At 30.1% G+C, this 21,294-nt stretch overlaps 1 protein-coding gene across 1 annotated transcript in view; it reads right to left on the bottom strand.

Moving 5' to 3' along the window:
• The window catches only part of jhy (junctional cadherin complex regulator), a 35,929-nt gene extending 25,005 nt beyond the window's left edge, over positions 1-10,924 (bottom strand). The window contains exon 1 of the mRNA XM_059352100.1: positions 10,551-10,924. Coding sequence (XP_059208083.1) covers positions 10,551-10,852 — 302 coding nt within the window. The 5' untranslated portion in view covers positions 10,853-10,924. The remainder of the gene's footprint in view (positions 1-10,550) is intronic.
• Between the last annotated feature and the right edge of the window lie 10,370 nt (positions 10,925-21,294).

Genomic DNA, 21,294 nt, shown 5'->3' with positions numbered 1-21,294 from the left:
CTGTCTGTAATGCATTCTCCAACTTGTTTGAGTCCGAGTCATTAGAGAGACATCCCTTAGCCTTTTGGCCTCATCCAAGTGAAGGGCCCTACACCTAGCAACCCAACATAACAGCAGCAGAATTATGCTCCCTCGTCCTCCCGGTAAGCACAACAAAGAGGCCCTCTGCTATTTATTTTAATGAGATCTTTTCATCACCATCAGAAAGAGTATTCTAGCCCTGCAATTTTAGAGCCATTTCATAAGCTGAAAATTGCCGTTTGTGAGCCATTCCCCCGCTAGTAGCTCTCAAATACGCTCTCATTAGTGGGCCTGGAGGTGAAAATATGAAAATTATCTATAAATACAGGCACATAATCCCCCTCATCTGTTTCAGTATCAGGAGTGTGATGAGGCCCGGCTCTCTCTGTCTGAGGACGTCCTTCTAATAATGGATCTAATGCCTCTTGTTCCTCTGACCTCCAAGTTAAACTCCTGCAACTAGTTGCACGTCTCGTCGTGTTCAACATGTGATCTTTACTGTGTGGAGCAATGCATCGAGGAAACCTTTAACATTAAATGATCTCACTCCAACACAAAGTCCTCACCTGTTCCTCTGAGCAGGAGACGGCCCAGTTCTCACTTTATCTTCACTTTATTACAAAACCGAAGGTCCCTTTAATTACTTTTTTTGGTAATTTTGTGTCTTTTTTAAATCATTTTGTGTCTTTTTTGGTAATTTTGTGTCTTTTTTTGGTAATTTTGTGTCTTTTTTGGTGATTTTGTGTCTTTTTTTAGTCATTTTGTGTCTTTTTAGTCATTTTATGTCTTTTTTTGGTCATTTTCTCATTTTTTTTGTAATTTTGTGTCTTTTTTTGTAATTTTGTGTCTTTTTTTGGTCATTTTGTATCTTTTTTGTAATTTTGTGTCTTTTTTTGGTCATTTTGTATCTTTTTTGGTGATTTTGTGTCTTTTTTAGTCATTTTGTGTCTTTTTAGTCATTTTATATCTTTTTTTTGGTCATTTTCTCTTTTTAGTCATTTTGTGTCTTTTTTTAGTCATTTTGTGTCTTTTTTTTAGTCATTTTAAAGTAATTTAGTTCTTTTCTGTCATTTTGTGTCCTTTTTGTAATTTTGTGTCTTTTTTTAGTAATCTTGCGTCTAGTTATATTCAACATGTGATCTTTATTGTGTGGAGCAATGCATGCAAACCTTTAAAATTAAATTATCTTGTGCCTTTTTTGGTCATTTTGTCATTTTTTTAGTCATTGTGAGTCTTTTTTTTGGTCATTTTGTGTCTTTTTTAAATAATTTTGTGTCTTTTTTGGTCATTTTATGTCTTTTTTAAGTAATTTTGTGTCTTTTTTTAGTAATTTTGTGTCTTTTTTTAGTAATTTTGTGTCTTTTTTCGTAATTCAGTGTCTTTATTTGGTCATTTTGTTTCTTTTTTAAGTAATTTAGTTTTTTTCTGTCATTTTGTGTATGTTTTGATCATTCTGTGTCTTTTTTGGGTAATTTTGTGTCTTTTTAAAGTAATTTAGTCATTTTGTGTCTTTTTTGATCCTTTAGTCCAACATAAAATGTGATTTTGAATCTTTTTTTACAGGTAATGTGAGTTTGTGAGACCCCTGCTTTAGACTGTCTAGGTTATAAAGGGTCAAACAAAATATGCATTCAATGCTGTTGGATTATTGCTACGAGCTGCATCATGTTCATGAGAATCACCCTGATCTGTGCGGGTTAATGAGAGGAAAATGGAGAATGCCCTCTCTCTATTTTGGAGGGAAATGGCAATCAGAGCGTGTGTGTGAGCAGTAAAGAGAAAAGAGTGAAAACAGCAGAACGAGTGGACAAACAGATGTGGCGTTGTTGTCACCGTGTGCGACTACCGCTGCTCCTCCAACACACAAAGACACGTCTCCATTTTGTGTCTTTTTTAAATAATTTTGTGTCTTTTTTTTAATAATTTTGTGTCTTTTTTAGTAATTTTGTGTCTTTTTTCGTAATTCAGTGTCTTTATTTTGTCATTTTGTTTCTTTTTTAAGCAATTTAGTTTTTTTGGGTCATTTTGTGTCTTTTTTTGTAATTTTGTGTCTTTTTTTTGGTTATTTTGTGTATTTTTTTGGTCATTTTGTGTCTTTTTTGGTAATTTTGTGTCTTTTTCAAGTAATTGAGTTTTTTCTGTCATTCTGTGTCTTTTTTGGGTCATTTTGTGTCTTTTTTTGGTCATTTTGTGTCTTTTTTTGGTCATTTTGTGTATTTTTTTGGTCATTTTGTGTCTTTTTAAAGTAATTTAGTCATTTTCTGTCATTTTGTGTCTTTTTTGCAACATGATCTCACAGAAATCCGTGAAATAGCCACGGATTTTGCTTAACTCAAAATCCGTGGAATAGCCACGGATTCGCTCAAATTTCCGTGAAACTGACACGGATTTCGCTACAATGAAAGTTAATGACATAGTCATATCCCGTGGCTATTCCAACATACAAAGTGATTATGTACATTCACTGAGTGAATATTTAGAAAATAAAACATATATTTCTCGCTAGAAATGTGATCAAAATCCATTTTTATGCAGAAACTAAGTCAAAATATAGATTTTTCACTAAAAATGAGAGAACTGTCCGCCATGTTTTTTGTTCTGACCGCTGGGACCTTGAAAGTCACGTGACTTGGAATAAACCAATAGCCACGGGATATGACTGTCATTAACTTGCATTGTAGCGAAATCCGTGTCAGTTTCACGGAAATTTGAGCGATTCCGTGGCTATTCCACGGATTTTGAGTTAAGCGAAATCCGTGGCTATTTCACAGATTTCTGTGAGACCAGGTTGCTTTTTTGATCCTTTAGTCCAACATAAAATGTGATTTTGAATCTTTTTTTACAGGTAATGTGAGTTTGTGAGACCCCTGCTTTAGACTGTCTAGGTTATAAAGGGTCAAACAAAATATGCATTCAATGCTGTTGGATTATTGCTACGAGCTGCATCATGTTCATGAGAATCACCCTGATCTGTGCGGGTTAATGAGAGGAAAATGGAGAATGCCCTCTCTCTATTTTGGAGGGAAATGGCAATCAGAGCGTGTGTGTGTGAGCAGTAAAGAGAAAAGAGTGAAAACAGCAGAACGAGTGGACAAACAGATGTGGCGTTGTTGTCACCGTGTGCGACTACCGCTGCTCCTCCAACACACAAAGACACGTCTCCTTTTTGTGTCTTTTTTAAATAATTTTGTGTCTTTTTTAGTAATTTTGTGTCTTTTTTCGTAATTCAGTGTCTTTATTTTGTCATTTTGGTTTTTTTTTTAAGTAATTTTGTTTTTTTGGGTCATTTTGTGTCTTTTTTTGGGTCATTTTGTGTCTTTTTTTTAGTAATTGTGTGTCTTTTTAAAGTAATTTAGTCATTTTCTGTCATTTTGTGTCTTTTTTGATCCTTTAGTCCAACATAAAATGTGATTTTGAATCTTTTTTTACAGGTAATGTGAGTTTGAGACCCCTGCTTTAGACTGTCTAGGTTATAAAGGGTCAAACAAAATATGCATTCAATGCTCCTCCAACACACAAAGACTCGTCTCCATTTTGTGTCTTTTTTTAAATAATTTTGTGTCTTTTTTAGTAATTTTGTGTCTTTTTTCGTAATTCAGTGTCTTTATTTTGTCATTTTGGTTTTTTTTTTTAAGTAATTTTGTTTTTTTGGGTCATTTTGTGTCTTTTTTTGGGTCATTTTGTGTCTTTTTTTTGTAATTTTGTGTATTTTTTTGGTCATTTTGTGTCTTTTTTGGGTCATTTTGTGTATTTTTTTTTAGTAATTTTGTGTCTTTTTTTGGTCATTTTGTGTCTTTTTTCGTAATTTTGTGTCTTTTTTCGTAATTCAGTGTCTTTATTTTGTCATTTTGTTTCTTTTTTAAGTAATTTAGTTTTTTTGGGTCATTTTGTGTCTTTTTTTGTAATTTTGTGTATTTTTTTGGTCATTTTGTGTCTTTTTTCTGTCATTTTGTGTCTTTTTTTTGTAATTTTGTGTATTTTTTTTTGGTCTTTTTGTGTCTTTTTTGGGTCATTTTGTGTCTTTTTTTTTTGTAATTTTGTGTCTTTTTTTGGTCATTTTGTGTCTTTTTTCGTAATTTTGTGTCTTTTTTCGTAATTCAGTGTCTTTATTTTGTCATTTTGTTTCTTTTTTAAGTAATTTTGTTTTTTTGGATCATTTTGTGTCTTTTTTTGGGTCATTTTGTGTCTTTTTTTTGTAATTTTGTGTATTTTTTTTGGTCATTTTGTGTCTTTTTTGGTCATTTTGTGTCTTTTTAAAGTAATTGAGTTTTTTCTGTCATTCTGTGTCTTTTTTGGGTCATTTTGTGTCTTTTTTTTTTGTAATTTTGTGTCTTTTTTTGGTCATTTTGTGTCTTTTTTCGTAATTTTGTGTCTTTTTTCGTAATTCAGTGTCTTTATTTTGTCATTTTGTTTCTTTTTTAAGTAATTTAGTTTTTTTGGGTCATTTTGTGTCTTTTTTTTTGTAATTTTGTGTATTTTTTTGGTCATTTTGTGCCTTTTTTGGTCATTTTGTGTCTTTTTAAAGTAATTGAGTTTTTTCTGTCATTCTGTGTCTTTTTTGGTTAATTTTGTGTCTTTTTTTTAGTCATTTTGTGTCTTTTTTTGGTCATTTTGTGTCTTTTTTTTAGTCATTTTGTGTCTTTTTTTGGTCATTTTGTGTCTTTTTTGGTCATTTTGTGTCTTTTTAAAGTAATTTAGTCATTTTCTGTCATTTTGTGTCTTTTTTGATCCTTTAGTCCAACATAAAATGTGATTTTGAATCTTTTTTTACAGGTAATGTGAGTTGGAGACCCCTGCTTTAGACTGTCTAGGTTATAAAGGGTCAAACAAAATATGCATTCAATGCTGTTGGATTATTGCTACGAGCTGCATCATGTTCATGAGAATCACCCTGATCTGTGCGGGTTAATGAGAGGAAAATGGAGAATGCCCTCTCTCCATTTTGGAGGGAAATGGCAATCAGAGCGTGTGTGTGTGAGCAGTAAAGAGAAAAGAGTGAAAACAGCAGAACGAGTGGACAAACAGATGTGGCGTTGTTGTCACCGTGTGCGACTACCGCTGCTCCTCCAACACACAAAGACACGTCTCCATTTTGTGTCTTTTTAAAATAATTTTGTGTCATTTTTAAAATAATTTTGTGTCTTTTTTTAAATAATTTTGTGTCTTTTTTAGTAATTTTGTGTCTTTTTTCGTAATTCAGTGTCTTTATTTTGTCATTTTGTTTCTTTTTTAAGTAATTTAGTTTGTTTGGGTCATTTTGTGTCTTTTTTTGTAATTTTTGTGTCTTTTTTTGGTTATTTTGTTTATTTTTTTTTTTGTCATTTTGTGTCTTTTTTGGTCATTTTGTGTCTTTTTTGGTCATTTTGTGTCTTTTTAAAGTAATTGAGTTTTTTCTGTCATTCTGTGTCTTTTTTTGGGTCATTTTGTGTCTTTTTTTAGTAATTTTGTGTATTTTTTTGGTCATTCTGTGTCTTTTTTGGGGTCATTTTGTGTCTTTTTAAAGTAATTTAGTCATTTTCTGTCATTTTGTGTCTTTTTTGATCCTTTAGTCCAACATAAAATGTGATTTTGAATCTTTTTTTACAGGTAATGTGAGTTGGAGACCCCTGCTTTAGACTGTCTAGGTTATAAAGGGTCAAACAAAATATGCATTCAATGCTGTTGGATTATTGCTACGAGCTGCATCATGTTCATGAGAATCACCCTGATCTGTGCGGGTTAATGAGAGGAAAATGGAGAATGCCCTCTCTCCATTTTGGAGGGAAATGGCAATCAGAGCGTGTGTGTGTGAGCAGTAAAGAGAAAAGAGTGAAAACAGCAGAACGAGTGGACAAACAGATGTGGCGTTGTTGTCACCGTGTGCGACTACCGCTGCTCCTCCAACACACAAAGACACGTCTCCTTTTTGTGTCTTTTTTAAATAATTTTGTGTCTTTTTTTAAATAATTTTGTGTCTTTTTTTAGTAATTTTGTGTCTTTTTTTGTAATTCAGTGTCTTTATTTTGTCATTTTGTTTCTTTTTTAAGTAATATTGTTTTTTTGGGTCATTTTGTGTCTTTTTTTTGGGGTCATTTTGTGTCTTTTTTTGGTTATTTTGTGTATTTTTTTTTGTAATTTTGTGTATTTTTTTTGGTCATTTTGTGTCTTTTTTGGTCATTTTGTGTCTTTTTAAAGTAATTGAGTTTTTTCTGTCATTCTGTGTCTTTTTTGGGTCATTTTGTGTCTTTTTTTTTTTAGTAATTTTGTGTCTTTTTTTGGTCATTTTGTGTCTTTTTTCGTAATTTTGTGTCTTTTTTCGTAATTCAGTGTCTTTATTTTGTCATTTTGTTTCTTTTTTAAGTAATTTAGTTTTTTTGGGTCATTTTGTGTCTTTTTTTGTAATTTTGTGTATTTTTTTGGTCATTTTGTGTCTTTTTTGGTCATTTTGTGTCTTTTTAAAGTAATTGAGTTTTTTCTGTCATTCTGTGTCTTTTTTGGGTCATTTTGTGTCTTTTTTTTAGTAATTTTGTGTATTTTTTTGGTCATTCTGTGTCTTTTTTTGGGTCATTTTGGTCACTCAGGTAATGTGAGTTGGAGACCCCTGCTTTAGACTGTCTAGGTTATAAAGGGTCAAACAAAATATGCATTCAGTGTCTTTATTTTGTCATTTTGTTTCTTTTTTAAGTAATATTGTTTTTTTGGGTCATTTTGTGTCTTTTTTTGGGGTCATTTTGTGTCTTTTTTTGGTTATTTTGTGTATTTTTTTTGTAATTTTGTGTATTTTTTTTGGTCATTTTGTGTCTTTTTTGGTCATTTTGTGTCTTTTTAAAGTAATTGAGTTTTTTCTGTCATTCTGTGTCTTTTTTGGGTCATTTTGTGTCTTTTCAACGCCACAAACAGATGTGGCGTTGTTGTCACCGTGTGCGACTACCGCTGCTCCTCCAACACACAAAGACTCGTCTCCATTTTGTGTCTTTTTTAAATAATTTTGTGTCTTTTTTTAAATAATTTTGTGTCTTTTTTTAGTAATTTTGTGTCTTTTTTCGTAATTCAGTGTCTTTATTTTGTCATTTTGTTTCTTTTTTAAGCAATTTAGTTTTTTTGGGTCATTTTGTGTCTTTTTTTGTAATTTTGTGTCTTTTTTTTGGTTATTTTGTGTATTTTTTTGGTCATTTTGTGTCTTTTTTGGACATTTTGTGTCTTTTTAAAGTAATTGAGTTTTTTCTGTCATTCTGTGTCTTTTTTGGGTCATTTTGTGTCTTTTTTTTTGTAATTTTGTGTCTTTTTTTGGTCATTTTGTGTCTTTTTAAAGTAATTTAGTCATTTTCTGTCATTTTGTGTCTTTTTTGATCCTTTAGTCCAACATAAAATGTGATTTTGAATCTTTTTTTACAGGTAATGTGAGTTTGAGACCCCTGCTTTAGACTGTCTAGGTTATAAAGGGTCAAACAAAATATGCATTCAATGCTGTTGGATTATTGCTACGAGCTGCAGGAGAATCACCCTGGTGGGCATCAATGTGAGCGGGTTAATGAGAGGAAAATGGAGAATGCCCTCTCTCTATTTTGGAGGGAAATGGCAATCAGAGCGTGTGTGTGTGAGCAGTAAAGAGAAAAGAGTGAAAACAGCAGAACGAGTGGACAAACAGATGTGGCGTTGTTGTCACCGTGTGCGACTACCGCTGCTCCTCCAACACACAAAGACTCGTCTCCTTTTCACCAACAATGGGGCTGGGAAACGGGCTGTGGATGACCACTTCTTGTGTTCCAGCACAACAAAACAAAAATCTCATTTAGCTCAAATGAAAGCTGTTAATGTGAAAGCACCTGAATGAGGTGATTGTGGCTGCAGTGCACCATGGGAGCCTGCATCTCATTAAACCACTGACACCACTTCATTGTGGAGTGATGAATGAGGCTATTTACCTTTTATCATCCACGTCCTGTTTCTAAAGTAAAAGCTTTGATTGCCGCTGCGCCGTGTTCCATCTAAGCAGCACTATTATCTGCTTAATTTCTATTAATTTGTCGCAGTAGACGGTTAGAGCGGCGGTCAAGTTCAATAGGCAGATTAAAACGAGGTCGGGGGAACACCTCGCCATGGAGAACATCTCAAACTATCTCACATCTTTACACAATAAACACGGAGTAAACAAGTTCAGAATGTGGCCAAAACACAACATATTCACCAACGGAGCATGGAAATTGTTTTCTTTTTCTCTTTTTTCTTTTTCAGTCTGAAGCAGTTGTGTTACTAGAATGAAACGCTGCCATCTAGTGGACAAATAGCTCATATACAGTCATGGAAATACATTATTACACCTTTGTTTTCTTCAGTTTATTGTTCATTTAATTCATTTGTTTGGACAAATATAATGATAATAACAAAAATATCTGATAAGAGTTTAATTTTAGAGCTGATATCTAGACATTTAACATGGTTTTATTGATAATGATTGTGGTTTTTATCAATAAAACCATGTTAAATGTCTAGATATCAGCTCTTAAATTAAACTCTTATCAGCTGTTTTTGTTGTTATCATTATATTTTATACAAAGGAAACAAGGAGACTAAAGAAGGAGAGGAAGGAAGGAAGGAAAGGAAAGGAAAGAAGGACAAGAAGGAAGGAAGGAAGAAAGGAAGGAAGAACAAGAAGGAAGGAACAAAGGAAATGAAAAAACTGAAGGAAGGAAGGAAGGAAGGAAGGAAATGAAAAAAACTGAAGGAAGGAAGGAAACGAAGAAACTAAAGAAGGAGAGCAAGGAAGGAAGGAAAGGAAAGAAGGACAAGAAGGACAAGAAGGAAGGAAGGAACAAAGGAAATGAAGAAACTGAAGGAAGGAAGGAAGGAAGGAAGGAAGGATACGAAGAAACTAAAGAAGGAGAGCAAGGAAGGAAGGAAGGAAAGGAAAGAAGGACGAGAAGGAAGGAAGGAAGGAACAATGGAAACATAGAAACTGAAGAAGGAAAGGAAGGAAGGAAGGAAGGAGAGGATTCTCATTTCTTGATAATGATTTTGGTTATAATCAATAAAACCATGTTAAATGTCTAGATATCAGCTCTGAAATTATCAGATATTTTTGTTCTTATCGTTATATTTGTACCTTTAGTTGAACCAGGCATTAAAATAAACAATAAACTGAAGAAAACAATGGTGGTATAATCATTTCTTCCATGACTGTATGTGTTTCTATTGTGCCTATCTATAAGATACATTAAACATGGAGAAATCAACATGCGCAGCTGATTTAGCTTCATTATTTTATGGATGTTTAAGTGCTTACCAAATATTTACGCGATATAAGTTATGTATAATTCCTGCAGATCTTCTGCTGCTGATGAGAACATTATCAGTGTGTTTCTGCATCGTCCTGCTGTTGCAGCTGTTTGTCAGCAGGAGGCGCTAAACAACCTCCATCTCTTTATGATCCTCTTATTAATATTATTTAGAGGTTTTAAGAGGAACAACAAACAGGAGCATCTCAATAAATTACAATATCATAGAAAAGTTTATTTATGTCACAGTTATTCAATTCATAAAGGTGAAATAAGACATTATATGGATCAATTACACACAGAATGAAACATTTCATGTCTTCATTTATTGAATTTCTTCTAATAATGATGATTATGGTTTACATTTAATGTAAAGACCTAAAATTCAGTCTCGAACTGTGTGTGAAAAGTCCATGTCCAGTAGTTCAAACAGCCCCAACTAAGTATTGAGTCATATAGATGGACAACATTTACATATTAAACTTTTTAAAATTGATCTTTTGTAATATTACAATTTTAAGATAAAAAAAAATCACAATTTTGAGATTAAAAACAATTGAAATTTTGAGATAAAAAGTCAGAATTTTGAGATAAAATCACAAGATAAAAGTTCAAAATTATGAGATAAAAAAAGTCAAAATTATGAGATAAAATGTCATCATTTTGGGATAAAAAGTAATTATAAGATGGACATACTTTTCAGAGGACAACATTTACATATTAAACATATATTAGACATACTTTTTAAAATTGGTCTTTTGTGATATAACATTTTTTGGGACACTGAATTTTAGGTCTTCATTAAATGTAAGCCATAATCATTATAATTAGTAATTCATTTTTGGTCAATTTGTGTATTTTTTTGGTCATTTTTACATCTATTTTGGTCCTTTTGTGTCCTTTTTGGTCATTTTTACATGTATCTTTGGTCAATTTGTGTCTATTTCGATAATTTTGTGTCATTTTTGGTTATTTTTACATCTATTTCTGGTCAATGTGTGTCCTTTTTTGTCATTTTTATATCTATTTTGGTTCAATTTGTGTCTATTTTGATAATTTTCTGTCATTTTTTTTGGCCATTTTTACATCTACAGTCATGGAAAAAGCACTAAAAAAATTAACTTTTATGAGCTATTTTTGTTGTTATCATTATATTTGTCCAAACAAATGTACCTTTAGTTGTACCAGACATTAAAATGAACAAGAAACTGAAGAAAACAAGGTGGTCTAATATTTTTTCCTGACTGTCTGTTGAAGAGAAAGTGAGTACCTCACCTTGTTTCTTCTCTTTCATCCGTCTGTGTATCCAGATATTCAGTGTGTAACAGGGTGGGGTTCCTCAGGGCACCAGGCTGGGCTGATACATCCAGACTGTCATAAACATGCAGATCTTCATCTTCATCTTCTTCATCTCCCCTCTGGAAGCTGTGAGCGTTCTCCTTCTGAGGCAGTGTGTCGTACTCCAGAGAGTTTGTGTCCTGATGGATGGACAGAGCTGCTCGTCTTAGAGAAGGATTCTTTTCTTCTTCTGTCTGCAGTAATAGAGACAACTTTTCATGTCTGAGTCCTTCCTCCATGTTTAGTCTGTGTTGTAGGTGGACAGTCTGACCTCCTGTGAGGTTTTCAGGATTGAAACAAAAACAACAGCAGGCTGTGAAATTGTAAGTTTTTTTCTTGTAAATTTGTGAGTTTTTTCTCTTAAAATTGTGATTTTTTTCTCGTAAATTTGTGAGTTTTTTTCTCTCATAAATTTGTGAGTTTTTTCTTGTAAATTTGTGAGTTTTTTCGCGTAAATTTGTGAGTTTTTTTTCTTGTAAATTTGTGATTTTTTTTTCTCTTAAAATTGTGAGTTTTTTTTCTCATAAATTTGTGAGTTTTTTCTTGTAAATTTGTGAGTTTTTACTCATAAAATTGTGAGTTTTTTTCTTGTAAATTTGTGATTATTTTTCTTGTAAATTTGTGTGATTTTTTCTTGTAAATTTGTGAGTTTTTTCTCTTAAAATTGTGATTTTTTTCTCGTAAATTTGTGAGTTTTTTTCTCTCATAAATTTGTGAGTTTTTTCTTGTAAATTTGTGAGTTTTTTCGCGTAAATTTGTGAGTTTTTTTTCTCATAAATTTGTGAGTTTTTTCTTGTAAATTTGTGAGTTTTTACTCATAAAATTGTGAGTTTTTTCTTGTAAATTTGTGATTATTTTTCTTGTAAATTTGTGTGATTTTTTCTTGTAAATTTGTGAGTTTTTTCTCTTAAAATTGTGATTTTTTTTCTCGTAAATTTGTGAGTTTTTTTCTCTCATAAATTTGTGAGTTTTTTTTCTTGTAAATTTGTGAGTTTTTTCGCGTAAATTTGTGAGTTTTTTTTCTTGTAAATTTGTGAATTTTTTCTCTTAAAATTGTGAGTTTTTTTTCTCATAAATTTGTGAGTTTTTTCTTGTAAATTTGTGAGTTTTTTCTTGTAAATTTGTGAGTTTTTCCTCATAAAATTGTGAGTTTTTTCTTGTAAATTTGTGATTATTTTTCTTGTAAATTTGTGTGATTTTTCTTGTAAATTTGTGAGTTTTTTCTCTTAAAATTGAGAGTTTTTTCTTGTAAATTTGTGATTTTTTTTCTCGTAAATTTGTGAGTTTTTTCTCATAAAATTGTGAGTTTTTTCTTGTAAATTTGTGATTATTTTTCTTGTAAATTTGTGTTTTTTTCTTGTAAATTTGTGAGTTTTTTCCTGTAAATTTGTGAGTTTTTTCTTGTAAAATTGTGAGTTTTTTTCTCGTAAATTTGTGAGTTTTTTCTCATAAAATTGTGAGTTTTTTTCTTGTAAATTTGTGATTATTTTTCTTGTAAATTTGTGAGTTTTTTCTCTTAAAATTGTGAGGGTTTTTTTCTCATAAATTTGTTAGTTTTTTCTTGTAAATTTGTGAGTTTTTTCTTGTAAAATTGTGAGTTTTTTTCTTGTAAATTTGTGATTATTTTTCTTGTAAATTTGTGATTATTTTTCTTGTAAATTTGTGATTTTTTTTCTCTTAAAATTGTGAGTTTTTTTTCTCATAAATTTGTGAGTTTTTTCTTGTAAATTTGTGATTATTTTTCTTGTAAATTTGTGAGTTTTTTTTCTTGTAAATTTGTGATTTTTTTTCTCTTAAAATTGTGAGTTTTTTTTCTCATAAATTTGTGAGTTTTTTCTTGTAAATTTGTGTGATTTTTACTTGTAAATTTGTGAGTTTTTACTCATAAAATTGTGAGTTTTTTCTTGTAAATTTGTGATTATTTTTCTTGTAAATTTGTGTTTTTTTCTTGTAAATTTGTGAGTTTTTTCCTGTAAATTTGTGAGTTTTTTCTTGTAAAATTGTGAGTTTTTTTCTCGTAAATTTGTGAGTTTTTTCTCATAAAATTGTGAGTTTTTTCTTGTAAATTTGTGATTATTTTTCTTGTAAATTTGTGAGTTTTTTCTCTTAAAATTGTGAGGGTTTTTTTTCTCATAAATTTGTTAGTTTTTTCTTGTAAATTTGTGAGTTTTTTCTTGTAAAATTGTGAGTTTTTTTCTTGTAAATTTGTGATTATTTTTCTTGTAAATTTGTGAGTTTTTTTCTCTTAAAATTGTGAGTTTTTTTTCTCATAAATTTGTGAGTTTTTTCTTGTAAATTTGTGATTATTTTTCTTGTAAATTTGTGAGTTTTTTTTCTCATAAATTTGTGAGTTTTTTCTTGTAAATTTGTGAGTTTTTACTCATAAAATTGTGAGTTTTTTCTTGTAAATTTGTGATTATTTTTCTTGTAAATTTGTGTGATTTTTTCTTGTAAATTTGTGAGTTTTTTCTCTTAAAATTGTGATTTTTTTCTCGTAAATTTGTGAGTTTTTTTCTCTCATAAATTTGTGAGTTTTTTCTTGTAAATTTGTGAGTTTTTTCGCGTAAATTTGTGAGTTTTTTTTCTTGTAAATTTGTGATTTTTTTCTCTTAAAATTGTGAGGTTTTTTTCTCATAAATTTGTGAGTTTTTTCTTGTAAATTTGTGAGTTTTTTCTTGTAAATTTGTGAGTTTTTCCTCATAAAATTGTGAGTTTTTTCTTGTAAATTTGTGATTATTTTTCTTGTAAATTTGTGTGATTTTTCTTGTAAATTTGTGAGTTTTTTTCTCGTAAATTTGTGAGTTTTTTCTCATAAAATTGTGAGTTTTTTCTTGTAAATTTGTGATTATTTTTCTTGTAAATTTGTGTTTTTTTCTTGTAAATTTGTGAGTTTTTTCCTGTAAATTTGTGAGTTTTTTCTTGTAAAATTGTGAGTTTTTTTCTCGTAAATTTGTAGTTTTTTCTCATAAAATTGTGAGTTTTTTCTTGTAAATTTGTGATTATTTTTCTTGTAAATTTGTGAGTTTTTTCTCTTAAAATTGTGAGGGTTTTTTTCTCATAAATTTGTTAGTTTTTTCTTGTAAATTTGTGAGTTTTTTCTTGTAAAATTGTGAGTTTTTTTCTTGTAAATTTGTGAGTTTTTTCTCGTAAATTTGTGAGTTTTTTCTCATAAAATTGTGAGTTTTTTCTTGTAAATTTGTGATTATTTTTCTTGTAAATTTGTGAGTTTTTTTTCTTGTAAATTTGTGATTTTTTTTCTCTTAAAATTGTGAGTTTTTTTTCTCATAAATTTGTGAGTTTTTTCTTGTAAATTTGTGTGATTTTTACTTGTAAATTTGTGAGTTTTTACTCATAAAATTGTGAGTTTTTTCTTGTAAATTTGTGATTATTTTTCTTGTAAATTTGTGTTTTTTTCTTGTAAATTTGTGAGTTTTTTCCTGTAAATTTGTGAGTTTTTTCTTGTAAAATTGTGAGTTTTTTTCTCGTAAATTTGTGAGTTTTTTCTCATAAAATTGTGAGTTTTTTCTTGTAAATTTGTGATTATTTTTCTTGTAAATTTGTGAGTTTTTTCTCTTAAAATTGTGAGGGTTTTTTTTCTCATAAATTTGTTAGTTTTTTCTTGTAAATTTGTGAGTTTTTTCTTGTAAAATTGTGAGTTTTTTTCTTGTAAATTTGTGATTATTTTTCTTGTAAATTTGTGAGTTTTTTTCTCTTAAAATTGTGAGTTTTTTTTCTCATAAATTTGTGAGTTTTTTCTTGTAAATTTGTGATTATTTTTCTTGTAAATTTGTGAGTTTTTTTTTCTCATAAATTTGTGAGTTTTTTCTTGTAAATTTGTGAGTTTTTACTCATAAAATTGTGAGTTTTTTCTTGTAAATTTGTGATTATTTTTCTTGTAAATTTGTGTGATTTTTTCTTGTAAATTTGTGAGTTTTTTCTCTTAAAATTGTGATTTTTTTCTCGTAAATTTGTGAGTTTTTTTCTCTCATAAATTTGTGAGTTTTTTCTTGTAAATTTGTGAGTTTTTTCGCGTAAATTTGTGAGTTTTTTTTCTTGTAAATTTGTGATTTTTTTCTCTTAAAATTGTGAGGTTTTTTTCTCATAAATTTGTGAGTTTTTTCTTGTAAATTTGTGAGTTTTTTCTTGTAAATTTGTGAGTTTTTCCTCATAAAATTGTGAGTTTTTTCTTGTAAATTTGTGATTATTTTTCTTGTAAATTTGTGTGATTTTTCTTGTAAATTTGTGAGTTTTTTTCTCGTAAATTTGTGAGTTTTTTCTCATAAAATTGTGAGTTTTTTCTTGTAAATTTGTGATTATTTTTCTTGTAAATTTGTGTTTTTTTCTTGTAAATTTGTGAGTTTTTTCCTGTAAATTTGTGAGTTTTTTCTTGTAAAATTGTGAGTTTTTTTCTCGTAAATTTGTAGTTTTTTCTCATAAAATTGTGAGTTTTTTCTTGTAAATTTGTGATTATTTTTCTTGTAAATTTGTGAGTTTTTTCTCTTAAAATTGTGAGGGTTTTTTTCTCATAAATTTGTTAGTTTTTTCTTGTAAATTTGTGAGTTTTTTCTTGTAAAATTGTGAGTTTTTTTCTTGTAAATTTGTGAGTTTTTTCTCGTAAATTTGTGAGTTTTTTCTCATAAAATTGTGAGTTTTTTCTTGTAAATTTGTGATTATTTTTCTTGTAAATTTGTGATTATTTTTCTTGTAAATTTGTGATTTTTTTCTTGTAAATTTGTGAGTTTTTTCTCTTAAAATTGTGAGTTTTTTCTTGTAAATTTGTGATTTTTTTCTCGTAAATTTGTGAGTTTTTTCTTGTAAATTTGTGAGTTTTTTCTTGTAAATTTGTGAGTTTTTTTCTCGTAAATTTGTGAGTTTTTTCTTGTAAATTTGTGAGTTTTTTCTTGTAAATTTGTGAGATTTTTCTCGTAAATTTGTGATCGCCTATAAGGTTTTCAGGATTGAAACAAAAAGAACAGCAGGCTGTAAAAGGAGCAGAGATTTGGTCTGTTTTTTCCTACACCAATAGTTTTAAACTCCCCAACCAGAGACTCAGAGAGGAAAATAACAACTACGGCTAACAGAAAAGTTTAGTGTTTATTTAGCAAGGTGTGCTGAGTCTAAAACTAGTTCTCTGTTTCACAAAGGTAGCTCTTTTTTAAAGATGCTAGTTACTGCAGGGCTAACCTGGTTGGATCTGTTTGTGTTTCATAACTGAACAAGATAAAAAGAAGTGTTGATCAGCTCCTTTTAAAATAGCGTCACTCTGAGGTCAAGACTGACTACAGTCATGGGAAAAATGATTAGACCACTTGTTTTCTTCAGTTTCTTGTTCATTTTAATGTCTGGTACAACTAAAGGTACATTTGTTTGGACGAATATGATGATAACAACAAAAATAGCTGATAAGAGTTTAATTTAAGAGCTGATATCTAGACATTTAACATGTTTTTTGTAAATTTGTGAATTTTTTTTTCGTAAATTTGTGGGGATTTTCTCTGAAGTTTACCACTTAAATCTTGGAGATTATTCAAGTTTTTTCTTGTAAACTTGTGATTTTTTTCTTGTAAATTTGTGAGTTTTTTCTTGTAAATTTGTGAGTTTTGTCTCGTAAATATGTGAGGTTTTTTTTCTTGTAAATTTGTGGGGATTTTCTCTGAAGTTTACCACTTACATCTGAGAAAAAAATCAAGTTTTCCTTGTAAATTTGTGATTTTTTTCTCGTAAATTTGTGAGTTTTGTCTCGTAAATATGTGAGTTTTTTTCTTGTAAATTTGTGGGGATTTTCTCTGAAGTTTGCCACTTAAATCTTGGAGAATATTCAAGTTTTTTCTTGTAAATTTGTGAGTTTTTTTCTCGTCAATTTGTGAGGGTTTTTTTTCTTGTGAATTTGTGAGTTTTTCTCACAACATTTTCGTTTCATTGTGTTATCAAGACAAGTGTCCTGCACTTTGTCTTAACTGATCTTGTTAATAACTAAAATCATCATCAATAAAACCATGTTAAATGTCCAGATAACAGCTCTTAAATTAAACTCTTATCAGCTATTTTTGTTGTTATCATTATATTTGTCCAAACAAATGAACCTTTAGTTGTAACAGGCATTAAAATGAACAAGAAATTGAAGAAACAAGGGTGGTCTAATCATTTCTTCCTGTATTTTTGGTCAATTTGTGTCTATTTAGATAATTTTGTGGGTTTTTTTTGTCATTTTTACATCTGTTTTTTGTCAATTTGTGTCTTTTTTGCATTTATTTTTGGTCATTTTGTGTCTTTTTTACATCTATTTTGGTCAATTTGTGTCTATTTCAATAATTTTGTGTCGTTTTTGGTCATTTTTACATCTGTTTTTTGTCAATTTGTGTCCTTTTTACATCTATTTTGGTCAATTTGTGTCTTTTTTACATCTATTTTGGTCAATTTGTGTCTATTTCAATAATTTTGTGTCGTTTTTGGTCATTTTTACATCTGTTTTTTGTCAATTTGTGTCTTTTTTACATCTATTTTGGTCAATTTGTGTCTTTTTTGCATCTATTTTTGGTCATTTTGTGTCTTTTTTACATCTATTTTGGTCAATTTGGGTCTATTTCAATAATTTTGTGTCGTTTTTGGTCATTTTTACATCTGTTTTTTGTCAATTTGTGTCTTTTTTGCATCTATTTTGGTCAATTTGTGTCTATTTCAATAATTTTGTGTCGTTTTTGGTCATTTTTACATCTGTTTTTTGTCAATTTGTGTCCTTTTTACATCTATTTTGGTCAATTTGTGTCTTTTTTACATCTATTTTGGTCAATTTGTGTCTATTTCAATAATTTTGTGTCGTTTTTGGTCATTTTTACATCTGTTTTTTGTCAATTTGTGTCTTTTTTACATCTATTTTGGTCAATTTGTGTCTTTTTTGCATCTATTTTTGGTCATTTTGTGTATTTTTTACATCTATTTTGGTCAATTTGTGTCTATTTTGATAATTTTGTGGGTTTTTTGGTCATTTTTACATCTATTTTGGTCAATTTGTGTCTATTTTGATAATTTTGTGGGTTTTTTGGTCATTTTTACATCTATTTTTTGTCATTTTGTGTATTTTTCACATCTATTTTGGTCAAGTTGTGTCGATTTCAATAATTTTGTGTCGTTTTTGGTCATTTTTACATCTGTTTTTTGTCAATTTGTGTCTTTTTTACATCTATTTTGGTCATTTTGTGTCTTTTTTACATCTATTTTGGTCAATTTGTGTCTATTTCAATAATTTTGTGTCGTTTTTGGTCATTTTTACATCTGTTTTTTGTCAGTTTGTGTCTTTTTTACATCTATTTTGGTCAATTTGTGTCTATTTTGATAATTTTGTGGGTTTTTTGGTCATTTTTACATCTATTTTTTGTCATTTTGTGTATTTTTTACATCTATTTTGGTCAAGTTGTGTCTATTTCAATAATTTTGTGTCGTTTTTGGTCATTTTTACATCTGTTTTTTGTCAGTTTGTGTCTTTTTTACATCTATTTTGGTCAATTTGTGTCTATTTTGATAATTTTGTGGGTTTTTTGGTCATTTTTACATCTATTTTTTGTCATTTTGTGTATTTTTTACATCTATTTTGGTCAAGTTGTGTCTATTTCAATAATTTTGTGTCGTTTTTGGTCATTTTTACATCTGTTTTTTGTCAATTTGTGTCTTTTTTACATCTATTTTGGTCAATTTGTGTCTTTTTTGCATCTTTTTTTGGTCATTTTGTGTCTTTTTTACATCTATTTTGGTCAATTTGTGTCTATTTCAATTATTTTGTGTCGTTTTTGGTCATTTTTACATCTGTTTTTTGTCAGTTTGTGTCTTTTTTACATCTATTTTGGTCAATTTGTGTCTATTTTGATAATTTTGTGGGTTTTTTGGTCATTTTTACATCTATTTTGGTCAATTTGTGTCTATTTTGATAATTTTGTGGGTTTTTTGGTCATTTTTACATCTATTTTTTGTCATTTTGTGTATTTTTTACATCTATTTTGGTCAAGTTGTGTCTATTTCAATAATTTTGTGTCGTTTTTGGTCATTTTTACATCTGTTTTTTGTCAATTTGTGTCTTTTTTACATCTATTTTGGTCATTTTGTGTATTTTTTACATCTATTTTGGTCAATTTGTGTCTATTTCAATAATTTTGTGTCGTTTTTGGTCATTTTTACATCTGTTTTTTGTCAGTTTGTGTCTTTTTTACATCTATTTTGGTCAATTTGTGTCTATTTTGATAATTTTGTGGGTTTTTTGGTCATTTTTACATCTATTTTTTGTCATTTTGTGTATTTTTTACATCTATTTTGGTCAAGTTGTGTCTATTTCAATAATTTTGTGTCGTTTTTGGTCATTTTTACATCTGTTTTTTGTCAATTTGTGTCTTTTTTACTTTGTTATCATTATATTTGTCCAAACAAATGAACCTTTAGTTGTACCAGACATTGAAGAAAACAAGGTGATCTAATGATGTTTTCCATGACTGTAGCTGGTTATTGTGATATCTGTTACAGATGCTAATAAATATAACAGCTCGTTTGGTGACGTCATTCCACTTCAGCAAGATTTTTTTGTTTTTCCCTTAAAAAAAACGAACTGTTATCGAGTTAAACATGACAACAACTTTCTCTCCTCCCAAACAGACTTCATGAATTCCGCATATAGTTTATTAAAACAATAACTGCGTGGTAAAACTGATTAGCAATAGATGTCAACAGTCTGTTTAGCTCGCTTATATTTTATACAAATGAGACTAAAGACGGAGAGGAAGGAAGGAAGGAAGGAAAGGAAAGAAGGACAAGAAGGAAGGAAGGAAGGACAAGAAGGAAGGAACAAAGGAAATGAAAAAACTGAAGGAAGGAAGGAAATGCAGAAACTGAAGGAAGGAAGGAAGGAAGGAAACGAAGAAACTAAAGAAGTTGAGCAAGGAAGGAAAGGAAAGAAGGACGGGAAGGAAGGAAGGAAGGAAGGAAGGAAATGCAGAAACTGAAGGAAGGAAGGAAGGAAGGAAACGAAGAAACTAAAGAAGGAGAGCAAGGAAGGAAAGGAAAGAAGGACGAGAAGGAAGGAAGGAAGGAAGGAAGGAAAGGAAAGAAGGACAAGAAGGAAGGAAGGAAGGACAAGAAGGAAGGAACAAAGGAAATGAAAAAACTGAAGGAAGGAAGGAAGGAAGGAAATGCAGAAACTGAAGGAAGGAAGGAAGGAAGGAAACGAAGAAACTAAAGAAGGAGAGCAAGGAAGGAAAGGAAAGAAGGACGAGAAGGAAGGAAGGAAGGAAGGAAGGAAAGGAAAGAAGGACAAGAAGGAAGGAAGGAAGGACAAGAAGGAAGGAACAAAGGAAATGAAAAAACTGAAGGAAGGAAGGAAGGAAGGAAATGCAGAAACTGAAGGAAGGAAGGAAGGAAGGAAACGAAGAAACTAAAGAAGGAGAGCAAGGAAGGAAAGGAAAGAAGGACGAGAAGGAAGGAAGGAAGGAAGGAAGGAAAGGAAAGAAGGACAAGAAGGAAGGAAGGAAGGAACAAAGGAAACATAGAAACTGAAGAAGGAAAGAAAGGGAGGAAGGAAGGAAACGAAGAAACTAAAGAAGGAGAGCAAGGAAGGAAAGGAAAGAAGGATGAGAAGGAAGGAAGGAAGGAAGGAAAGGAAAGAAGGACAAGAAGGAAGGAAGGAAGGAACAAAGGAAACATAGAAACTGAAGAAGGAAAGAAAGGGAGGAAGGAAGGAAGGAAGGAAAGAAGGACAAGAAGGAAGGAAGGAACAAAGGAAACATAGAAACTGAAGAAGGAGAGCAAGGAAGGAAAGGAAAGAAGGAAAGAAAGGGAGGAAGGAAGGAAGGAAAGAAGGACAAGAAGGAAGGGAGGAACAAAGGATTGAGGATTCTCATTTCTTGATAATGATTTTGGTTATAATCAATAAAACCATGTTAAATGTCCAGATATCAGCTCTTAAATAAACAAACAAAATCGTAAAAAAACAAACTGTTATCTAGTTAAACATGACAACAACTTCCTCTCCTCCCATACTGACTTCATGAATTCCGCATAGCAGCTATGGACTAAACTCCAGTTCAGACAACATATAAAACTATAATTAATGTCTGTGAGTATAAATATGTCCGCTGACTGTTACTATGTGTCCAGGAACAATGATAAAACAGAGATATTTCCTGTTTATTAAGTATTTAAAGTGAAAAGTCATGAAGTCAGCTCAGCTACTCACCATGTCAGTCCGCAGCACCGTTACCATAGCAACAACCACGCAACCGTGCTGCCTTCAAGTGCAGCTCGTTAAAGATCCAACTGTTTCACTGCCTGTTTAGTCCCGAGGATATTACATTTATATGCTTAAATATACATTAAAAATATCTGTTGTACACATTGTGTTATCAAGATAAATGTCCTGCACTTAGTATTAGTCGAGATATATTCTGTCCTACCAAGTCTAACTACATTTTTGGGCGAAATTCAGTTATAATAAAACATTTAAGTCCTTGATGTCTGTTTGTGTGACAAAGTTAATTAAGTTAATTTACAACAGTCTGATATATATATATATATATATATATATATATATATATATATATATATATATATATGTAATATATATATGTAATATATATGAATTTAAACATAAAACCAAATCAGACTGCAGTAAGTATACTTACAATGGTAATATATTGATATATTG

The sequence above is a fragment of the Centropristis striata genome, chromosome 15, assembly GCF_030273125.1.
Source record: "Centropristis striata isolate RG_2023a ecotype Rhode Island chromosome 15, C.striata_1.0, whole genome shotgun sequence".
Classification (NCBI taxonomy): Eukaryota; Metazoa; Chordata; class Actinopteri; order Perciformes; family Serranidae; genus Centropristis; species Centropristis striata.
This window is presented reverse-complemented; position numbering and strand designations above follow the sequence as displayed.